At 41.9% G+C, this 11,010-nt stretch overlaps 2 protein-coding genes across 2 annotated transcripts in view; both read left to right on the top strand. All coding sequences in view use genetic code 11, as the record gives it.

Moving 5' to 3' along the window:
• Window positions 1-6: 6 nt before the first annotated feature.
• On the top strand, window positions 7-6,679 carry EGR_09526 (Neural Wiskott-Aldrich syndrome protein; the record flags this gene model as incomplete). Its single annotated transcript, XM_024498775.1, has 5 exons — window positions 7-15; window positions 1,157-1,705; window positions 3,415-3,636; window positions 4,684-5,088; window positions 6,527-6,679. The coding sequence occupies 5 exons, from the start codon at window positions 7-9 to the stop codon at window positions 6,677-6,679; spliced, it is 1,338 nt and encodes a 445-aa protein (XP_024346827.1).
• A 2,617-nt stretch (window positions 6,680-9,296) lies between these two features.
• Window positions 9,297-11,010, top strand: part of EGR_09525 (Aromatic-L-amino-acid decarboxylase) — a gene marked incomplete at both ends in the record, with an annotated part of 6,062 nt that continues 4,348 nt past the window's right edge. The window contains 3 exons of the mRNA XM_024498774.1: window positions 9,297-9,482; window positions 9,872-9,985; window positions 10,840-10,956. Of these exons, the coding sequence (XP_024346826.1) occupies window positions 9,297-9,482; window positions 9,872-9,985; window positions 10,840-10,956 (417 nt within the window). The remainder of the gene's footprint in view (window positions 9,483-9,871; window positions 9,986-10,839; window positions 10,957-11,010) is intronic.

The raw sequence follows: 11,010 nt of genomic DNA, 5'->3' as shown, positions 1-11,010 counted from the left end.
TTTATAATGTGTCGAGTAAGTTCGGTTTGCGGTGACAATAAACTTTTATTTGACAAAACTATGCCATTACATGTCATCAGTGCTTTAATGTGGAATTTTTTTAAAAAAGACAATTTTTTTGATATGTTTCGTGCACAAAATCTGGTTGTTACTTGTTTGTTTAAACACCCATAGAGCAGCAGCGTTCTTGATATTTTGGGTTACGAAGTCAGTATACCGTAATGGTGCGTTTTGTTTGCTTTTTACTTTTCTGCATGCTTTTTAAATGAATAAATTTGACTACAAGACTTCCTTCGGGGCTTTAAATCCACACCGGAGACTTGGCCTAAGCAGCCCCAGTATGCCTCGGTGAGCTTAAATTTATTTTAAAACCATTCCTCCCATCAAAGTTGGCTCGTGGTCCTGACTGCTCTTGCCATGGCCGCATAAAGATATTAAGTTTATCCATAGCAGAAACTAGAACCAAAATTCTGGAACTTCATAATTAGAGAAGTGTTGAACTGAGGTCTCCCTTATGGTGGTGTCCTTGCATACTATTCATAATTTTTCATTCAAATAAGGGGTGGTCCCGTATTTGCGGCACTTTATTTCAGAATTATTTGCTCTCGAGTCAGTTATCCCATTCGGCATCTTTTGTGCTTTGATTTATCAGTGCATTTTTACATCAAATGAATGAATCTCGTTTTGTCCTGTCTGGATCTCAGTGGTTAGCACCAATACGTTCCTTTACTTTCCAAAAAAGTAACTGAGGATGTGAAATAAAATGGTTTAAATCCTGTTTATCCCATCATGTTATTTGTTTGCCAGCGGGAATCACCTGTAGAATAATATTCCCCCTTGTTGTAGTGGTGGTAATTAAAAGCTTTATCTACGGCAGTTGATGGATGGATGATGCTCCCCCATTCCATAGGGACGTGCGTTTCGTGTTCTGCTTGTCTTCTGTGAAAGTGCTTGAATGACGTGGGTGCTTAATCGTACTTCATTTCAAGAGGTTTAAGTGTGATCATTATGCTCCCATTGCCTACGCACCGTTCGTGTACACGAGTGTCTAATTCAGATGTGTTACGCGTCATTTCTCATGCATCATTAGTTTAGTAGCTGGGATATTTTTCAGGACCTAGTCAGTCTCGATTAATTTCTCTCGTCTTGACAACAGATAGACCCTGAGGTGAGTCGGCTGCTCAATCCCGAAGAGAACCGGCGTCTTCGGGACTATCTCCGTCCCTACCGTGTGCCACGAGCCTTTTTCGTGCTACAACTCTACAAGCCCAACTGTCATGGGGGCTGGCAACGCTGTCACACAGGAGTTGCTACCATAGAGCGGGACGATCGTGAGCACTTATATTACATCCGCCTTTACGACCTGGTGAGGATGTCGCAACTCTTCGAACAACGCATCTTCATAGAGATGGGCTACATCGCACACACAGACAAATTTGCCATCCTCCAAGGCGACGACTGTGCCCTTGGTTTGGCCTTTGTGTCTCCCGAGGAGGCGACAGTTTTCAATCGTGTCCTCACGCGTGTTATTGGCAAATTCATGAACCGCATGAATGATGTCGCGGTGGCGTCGACTAATGGCTTAGGAGCTCCCAACCTGCCTCAGTCGAATTTGAGGCCCGTCAATAATTCAGCTGCTGCTACGCCATCATCCATTTCGCACACCTCGAGGCTAAGGGACAATTTTAGAAGTCTTCGAAAGAAGGTAGGCCTCATGTTTCTCCTTAGCATCCCCTACCACGATTCACTCATGTTCATTGACGTGGTGTGCAAAACAAAAAGAAATAGATGAAAGTGCAGGTTAGAATGGAATAGGATAAGGGTATTCGGTGTCACATGGGGAAATGAAGGCCTGTGCGATTGAGCCTTCCAGCAAACTTATTAGCTTAGAATACACCATAGTGGGTATGTGAAATTCCTCCTTCCCCCGCCCGCCGCTTTGTGCCGAGTGTAGTGAATGCCTTCATTTTCCCATGTCTTGTTTATGTAGTGTTATAAGCTAGGCTGTTGTGAGTTGAGTCTGCGTGACTGAATTACCATGTGCTTTCTGTAGTATCAGGAACAATCCACTGAGGTCGCGTCTCTTCGCATTAGTCAAACTGCTTCATGCTGGGAGATAGGATGCGGTGCTTACCAGCATCTGCAAAAGGTCCAGTGGTTTCCCGTTTATCAGCGTTACCTCGCTTTCATACTTTTCAGCTTCTCTCACTCTGCCCACTTTTGTTTGCCAGTTATTCTTATTACTTCAAATCGGCGTCTCTTGAGTTTTGAGGTTGAAATTGTGGACACTATCCTGTTCTACAGATAAAAGGTTTAATTTGATGCGTTAAAGTTGTCGGCCCAAAGAGGTCAGGTCGAAACGCATTGAAGTAGTAGTTCAAATAAAGCACGCTTCAGTGAAGTAGATCCCATGAGTTGGACTAATTGTGTTTGAAGTACCGCAACTGTAGATATAATCGTATATTTATGGTAATGGGAGTAATAGTTCATGCTAAGATTGTGAATATGCCTACATTCATAACGGTACAATTTATGCCCTCTGCAATTTGAGATGATCCCTTGAGAAGGAGATTTGCGTGTAAATGTAAATTCATTGTGTGCTTTGATCCAAGACATCGTCTGTGAACAAACCACGAATAGATTTGGTTTTTAAATTTGCCATGAATTTGCTCTTAGTTCTCGTGCACTTAAGTGCCTCCTTCAACCGTGCGCTAGACGCTTTGTTAACAATAATTGGTCGCATGCATTCTGGGGTCATGCCAGCATTTGACCTAACTAACCCCTATAGCCAAGTAAGTGTTCATGCATCTACAATTTTTTCAGACCCCTAACACGCACAATGCAACTGATCATATTTATTTGCATGGCATTTGCTCCACCTCTTTTCACCATCCATTCAGATCTAGCAGTCTGAGAGCGGATAGCATCCTCGTTGCTAGAAACGGTCGGTCAGGTTTTTACCTTTTCTATCATCATCCGACGCGATTGCAATCACACACCTCACTGAAGCTTGTACATGGAATGTTTCTTATACAGTCCAGGAACCGACTTTTTGCTGTTAAATGGAATCGTTTGTGTGAAAACGACGGCTCAACTTTGACATAGTAGATGCGTGTATTTGTTTCTCTGTTTGTGTGTATGTGCCATGCCCTTGATTATGCATGCGTTGGGGGGTGCAGGTGGGTGCTCCAGAGATACATATAGGGGCTTAGTTTGGGATTGGTGTTTTCGTGCGGACATGTGTTTGTTTAGTGTGTGCGTGGGTGTGTGTGTGTGTAGTTCAAAGCCAATGGAAGCATCCGTGTTTGCTGGATAAAGACATGCAATCTGCCGCCTTTTTCTCACCCACATAAGCCACTATGTTGCGTCGAAATCAGGTAGTTTAAAAGTCACTTGCCTACTTTGTTTTCTTAGACAAAATCAAACAAGTCAGACCTCATCAGCAATCCTTTCGGTTTCCAACATGTTCAACACCTGGGCTTCAACAAGGAGTCGCAACAATTTGATGCTGTTGGTATGGAGGACGACCTCTTTCGAGCCTTCCTGGATTTGGGTGGGCTCAGAGAACAGGTGAAAACGGATGCCGATAAGGAGTTCGCGCTGAACTACATCAAGGAGACTCTTGGCATGGAGGAGGTGGGTGACTCATTTTAATGGAGTTTAAGTCTGAAACATCCACGTCAGCCACATGCTCTATTTTGAACATAGAAATTGCTCGAGTCTACACACTAAGCATTATTTCAACAAGTGTGGATTAGTTAAAGTGGTCTCCGCAGTCAGTTTTGATTTTAATCAGAGTCCCACTCTATAAATGTGGAATTGTTTTGGCACTGATGCGATCCGTTTTAGCATTCATTTTTAGGGGTGTTAAAGTAAGTATTCTGGTTCATGTTATTTAGTTTTCTGCGCAAGTGTTGCAGAAGACCATATTGCCCGGTGAAAACTCAACCGGATACCACTTGGAAAAGTCGGTATCGTTTGTAAAGGAGAATGGGAAAGAAGGAGTGCGTGGCTCTCTTTGATTTAATTTGTGCGTAACCGGTGCTTAGCTATTGTAATTCCACTCAAGGCAATTGCTCATCTGCAAGAGTATCACAATTGCAACATCTTGGCTTGTTAAGCTAAGCCTAGTGTCACAAATGTGAGTCGGGGTGTCTCCAGCACTTAGCAATAACAGGTTTCACAACATCGTGTGCCGCAAACGGATCTGTGGAGTTAAAAGCAATAAATGGGTTGTGGAATGTTCCTGGTCTGTGGATGATTGGTGACTGATGAGAAGTGCATCGAAGACAATAAAACGCTTTTAACGCTGGTGAACTTTGACTGTCGTCTTGATGGTTGAGGTAGACTTTGTTTTTGTTTGCGCATACTCAGTTTTATCTGGAAAGGGTTTACATCGGTGTTTTGGCACTTCATTGAGCTGCTGTGGTTTCCGAGTGGATAAAACACTCCTTTCTCTTGAGTGAGCTTCGTAAGAGCGAATTTGTCGTGGTGTCTGTGTCGTATATGTGGAAATTCTTTTAGAATGAAAATGCACTGGGTTTTGTCCAAGGTATTTTAATTTCGCATTTGAGTTGTAAAAGTCTCATGCCATAAGCTGATTTTATTTCCCTCAAGAAATTGATAAAAACTTATCAGATTAGATGTACTCAGTTTGGAAGAAATGCCATCTCTTTGCTTCAGTTCGCAAAGGCCATGAAGCGTCAGAAACCAATGCATCCTGCGCCGGCACCACCAAAAACAAATTTCAACCAAATTGCTCCCCCGACCCCTCCACCGGTGCCAATGCCGCGCGCTTTTCCATCGAAACCGAGTGTACCTCCTCCGCCCCCTCCCACTGGGATTCCCTCTCGTCCCAGGGTTCCTCCACCGCCACCACCATCGCGAGTCCCTGTGAGTGGGAGTAGAGTTGGTGGTGGTGCAGTCCCGCCTGCGCCACCGCCACCACCACCACTTCCTCCCCCGGCCCCTTCCGGACCGACAACCGTTTCCTCTGGTGGTGGCGGTGGTGCATTGAAACCCACCACCGTCATTCCTTTGTCAATCACGGACGAGATTAAGTCTTTCAATAAAGGAAAACTTAAAACCGTGAGTTTTTAACTAATTTTGAGGTGCTACTTAAATTATCATAAGCGTATATGATATAGGTGGGTTCTCTCACCTCTTGCTTCCTTGATTTGCAATTGCCAAGAGTGAGACTTAAGCATGGTCAGGCTGGAACGCTTAGCCGAATTCCTGTGTTACTTCTAAATCCCTCAAAATATTGCATTGCTTTTTTTTCTTCGCGGAGATTCCTTTACCTCTATCATGACGGTACACCCTTGGATTGCCACTACATTAAATCAAGCTAAAGCAAATCTGCTGCACAATTGTGTTCGAATGGGACCTAACAAAAAAGATAGCTGTGATTTGCAACCGCGTTTGGTTTTTCTTGTCCCTTATTATTAAGGATATTTACCTTTCAAGACAGATTGACATCGATTTTGGCACCGCTTGCTATGGGATGAAATTAGCCACATAGCAGATGTCTTGGCGATATATCAAAATGAGTTCTACTGGAATTCCAGTTAAATGGCTTAGTATATAATGCGCTGTCACTTTGAGGCAGCAGGATCGTAAATTGGAAATGCAGTTGACATTATCTACGACGTTGTGGTCGCGAAATTGAAATGGCCAAACAAGTATTTAGATGTGCTTCAGGTGCATAGTTTAATGGTACTGTACAAACTGGTAGGCAGGGTTGTCTGGACAACTCCAGCTGAATGTCATTTACCTGGTCCCCTTGAGTCACTGCATGTCAGACTTGTATAAACATTGTCAGGAGGCATACTCGACATTTGTCGGCCAGCAATGCAGAAGTCTGTTGGTGAAACGGGGCACGAAGGTAGAATTGTGGTGAAATGATATCTTGGCAGTTTCTAGGATGTGGCAATCTTGTCGTGATTGTAAGTTGTGTTGGTGAGTGGTTATGATGTAGACGTAGGATTTCAAAGTCCAGGGTAAAGTCCCCACGTGACCGACTTCTTTTCATGCGTTGGGTGCAAAACTTTGTCACTACGCATTCACTAGTCAATCATACTTCGCTCTCTCGACAAACTGTATTCTTTACTATTCCCAATTGTCTGGTTATATACTTTTAATGGAGAATAAATTACCAATGCTTAGAATTTTTAAGAAAGCCCTGTCGAACGTGAGACGACTGATTGGAGTAAGCTAGGACATCTCATTGTTGAGTTTCATATGTCTCCCTTGATGAGACGCCTCGTGGAAGAAAACAGGAAGTCCTGTCGCAGCTTTTGAAGCTATCGATGGAAGATTTGGTCTAATTCTCGTCAATACCGTTGCTTCAGCAAAGCGGATTACGAATCTTATAGGGTATGCTCTTAGCTTAGTGGTGGTTCTGGGGGTCGGTGCATTACTGTCATCCCTAACACCAGTGACTACACCCTTAACTTAATTTTCGAGGAGTGTTGTTCGAGCAGCTGTCAATGAGCTTGAAATGGTCTGCACTGTTTCACTTTTCCAGGCTGAGACGGAGGCAGAGTCATCGCCACTTCCATCAGCGAACAACAATCGAGGCAATTTGGAGGCGTCATTGAGTGACGCGTTGAATAAACTACTCTCACAGCGACGACAATATCTTTCGGAAGATGAGGATGATGACTCGGATTCCTTCTAACAACATCCACCACTTCTTCCTCTCGCCTGCTCACCCCTCCCATAACTTTTGCTCATTGTGACATTTCTTCCATGTGTGTATGTGCCTTATCTACCCTAGTTTGGGGCAGAGGAATCATCTATGCTTTGTCTAAATTCGCCTACTTCAATAGAGAGATTGTGATCTAATGGATTGGTTTTGCTGTCTAGATAAATATGTAAGCCTGATGCTAAGGAGAAGTCAAGTTTGTCAGAACAAATTAATGCGTTTGACGGTCAAAATTTGGTCATTTTTCGCCTTTTTCCTCTGCCAGAATTTGTCTACGCCAAATCATTTCATCTTTTCATACATCTACTGTCGGTTTACAATTTTTGAATAAAAGATTTTACAAATTGCAGCCATTCAACGGTTCGGGTTCAGTTGAAGTGTTTGAGGTTTTTTGGCTTTGTAACCAGTCATGTTTTACTGTTTTCTAATCAGTAGCAGTATGGTTTCCCCCAAAATAGTTTCGTTGAATTAAAGTTGGTTGCAGACACTTGTCAGGAATATGTAATTATTTGGCGCTTTTTTCTCTCAGATTTATTTTTCACTGCTGTGGAGGGATGACACCGACGTTTATAATTGCCTCTACAAATTGCTGTTTGAGACATCCTTGGAAATGTAAACGGGATCGGTAGTGGCTTTATTTTTTAAACACCTTTGAAACGAGACCTTGCTACTAATTCTTCGTTGACTGCAGAACCGCTATATTGATAAATTTTTCTATAATGCATCTTAAATTACCATCATTATTTCATATGGTCCAGTTAAGGCGCAAAACCCTAATAAATTGCGAGCAAGTTCTTCCGATTAAAGCGTCAGGAATGCTGTTTAACAATTAAAGGAGATTTGGTAATTTGACTGAAGAAATTATGAAACCGCAGCACTGCGCACTGAGAGATCCATTTCAGTCCAAAGACAACAAGAATTATTTATGTGCAAGCTATACGGCTGCAAAGCGATATTTTGAAATCATTAATACTTTTCCGGGGCTTAAATTGCATGGAACTAATTTGTTTTCTCACCAAATTATGTAAACATTGGTGATAAGCGATAATAGATCCCCAAAAACTTCCTGCCAAATCGCAAAATGGTGCTGTTGCTTATTTAAATGTCCCCAGGACAAACATTCACGGTTACACCCAATTGTGGCGATTTCACTTAGGTGTGGAGAATTGGTTGCAGTTGAAGAGAATCAAATGGCCTTCCATTTCAAGAGGAGTTTCCCACCACAAATAATGCAGTCTACTCACTTCAGTATCTATTCGAAAAATCGCAATCTTGGTTCATTTTACTGGAGTCTAATCACAATTTATCCGTTTAACAGATTAAAAAGGGGAAGCATACCTTCTGAATGTTTAGCGTTATAGTTTGGGTGTAGTGTTGCGTAGTGGGAAGCGTTTACAATGTATCCAGGTTGTCGTTGTAGCGTTTATGCTACAAGCGTCACGCATATGTGCCAGCTGTTTCCTATCCACTTTATCCCTTTGATTCCATTAAATCATGCTTAAAACACAACATCTATTACAAATTTTAACCCGATTTAAGCAACAGATTTTAGTAATTTTGAGTTGAGGAAATATAATTTTATCTATCGAGTAAGACTTTGATGTTGGTTAAAATCCAACTGGATTTCATCGGTGCGACGAATCTGTTGTAGTCCAAAATCATTTTCATTTACTTTCTCCGTTTACTCTCCGTACCCAGCCTTTTGGAAGGCTCACAGCTCCGCACATGGAGGCTTAACTTCTTAATTAGGCCTACGTGATTGGTCCAGATCGCCGATGAGGTGAGTATATCAGCGACCATGCAGTGGATGGTAAGCCACTAGTCCACGGAGAGTGGTAGAGCCAAGTGGTTATGTGCCATGGAGAATCAAGTGTCCAATAACGATCCATGCAAATTCAATGGAAAGACTCCATTTTGTAAGTCAATCTTATATTTACTAGTAAGGCTGTTATGGCTGATATTTAAAAAATCAAATCTTGCTCAAACTTTATTTGATCTTGTTATAAATAGAGTGGGAAACTGATGGTAGACACTTATGACGGCTGTTAGCTCCCATTAAGTGTAAACATTTAGTAAATTTCGTTATAGGGGTTACTCTCTACCCCGATGATGTTGTGGGTATGGGGATGAATGTCAGAGCTGGGAGACAGGTAAAATGTGTGGCTTGAAAAGAGACTAAATAGTAGGCGACTCCTAATGCGCTACGTATTATGATGCTTTAACCCTCCAAACTAAATAGTTAAATACTTTGCCATGAAGGTAACCTACATGCAAGAAGGCGTTTATTCACAAGTGATGCCATTAAGCAATCCCGAAAATTGAAAATCACCATGAACCCGCTCTTCTTTGCACCAGAATGGCACAGATTTCTGTACCACTGTAGCAAATGGCGAATGGTAGGAATATGGACCCGATTGAAGCTTTGATAAAGGTGTGTGTCAGTAAAGAAAAAAAACTAGGCTCACTTCTTGACTTTTACCAAACTCTTTTTTATCTAAAAATGAATAGCATGCACACTTGGTTATTAATGCAAAAGTAAATTTGTACATCAACAGCTGGACGTGAAATGGCAAGTAATTACTTCTCAGAAATGCAAGCCTCCTGCAAAGCAGCCGTTGACAAAACAGTGAATTACCTGAAGGGAGTGGAGCTGTATCGACCTTTTCCCATCGTCCGACCGGGATTCCTTGTACACCAGCTTCCAGCAGATCCACCCCAAGAAGGCGTCAAGATGGAGACCATCTTAGAGGATGTGGATAGACTGCTTCTACCCGGCGTAAACGATTTGCTCTTCTTTATTATAATACCTATTAGGTTTAAATTTTGAAACTATTTACGCTGTCATTGATCAGGTCAATATCCATTGCGATTTTAGGAAGTGGACTCGTACAGTTTCCATGGCACAAATTTATTCAAACAAATATTCCTTTTCCGGGTTAAGCACCCTGAAGTGTATGAGAATGCCTATAATTGCCAAACCTTTGTACAAGCTGCGTTGATCACTTTTACTCAATTAAAATAAGGAAAAATGACTTCCGATAAATTTAAGTATTATTTTTACCACAATAACCGTGAACACCGCACCTAGATGTATTTGTGAGCAAATCACTGCTCACTTTCAGTTTAAGATAAGACTGATTATTAAAACTGTATGATTTTAACAAGGTAACCCATTGGAACCACCCACACTTCCATGCCTACTTTGCAATGGCAAATTCGTATCCAGCTGTGTGCGCTGATATCATCAGCAGTGCCATCGGAGGAATCGGTTTTACGTGGGTCCGTATTTTGTACTTATCAGTTTTTCACTACTTTTGCTCAGCTTGCAATGTTCAATGGGCTAAGGCCAACATCACTATTCTCGTTACCGCTTTTCCAATAAAGGGAACCGTGCAAAAAATGGTCCAAAGTCAGTTGCCAACTCTAATTTACAACCTATACTTTTGAGAGAAGTTAGCTGAAGGTGTTGTTTTAAATATAAAAAAAAGTCTTTACTACGGTGTCAGTGGAAACATCATCGAGGTCTTGCTGAAGTTAACCACATACAAGTCGATCCCTTTTCTACATGCATAAGTCGTGCTAAAGGAAATCTTTAGCTTACTTTTTATAAGGGATAAAACGAGAGGAGGAGTAAATGCTTCCCTCGTAGCGTATTATGCAATGTCTGGGTAGCTAGCATAAAAGCCGTCTTAAAAGGTTGAATTGACATCCGAAAAACTGGACGCAAATGCTACCAGAGAGAAGGAGAAAAGAGGAATTGCTCACCTTTAGTGGTTACTCTCTCAGCACGGAGCTTAATTTTCCCCTCATACAGTCATTTCCGAGAAAATTATAGAGTTTAAAGTAGGAGTACTGACGAGACAGCTCTAGAGGGATCCAAACGACTAGCTCCACCCAGCCACAATCCAGAGGAGTGAGCAATTTAAAGCCTGCAATGCATTTATCAAACCAAAGGTAAAACGGGTGATTTGGTTGTAAAAAAGCCGAATGTGTACATTTGAGCAGTGCACTTCTCTATGGTCCACTATGTCCAAATTTAAGTTATTTGTGGCCGTGGAAAGTTTTGATCTCTCTTTTTATTGTTTACAGAAAACAATGCCAATGTATGACTGAATTACCTTCTTCTTATTTAGGCTTCTTCCCCAGTGAGTACGGAACTTGAGGTGGTTATGACCAATTGGCTGGTTAAGATGCTCGGCCTTCCGGATTTCTACCTTCACAACGTCAGTGGTGGAGGTGGTGTTATTGGGGTAATTACCCCTCCTTATTTCTACAATCAATGCCTAACTACAACCGCTTTTGAA

The sequence above is a fragment of the Echinococcus granulosus genome (assembly GCF_000524195.1).
Source record: "Echinococcus granulosus chromosome Unknown EG_S00151, whole genome shotgun sequence".
Lineage (NCBI taxonomy): Eukaryota > Metazoa > Platyhelminthes > Cestoda > Cyclophyllidea > Taeniidae > Echinococcus > Echinococcus granulosus.
This window is presented reverse-complemented; position numbering and strand designations above follow the sequence as displayed.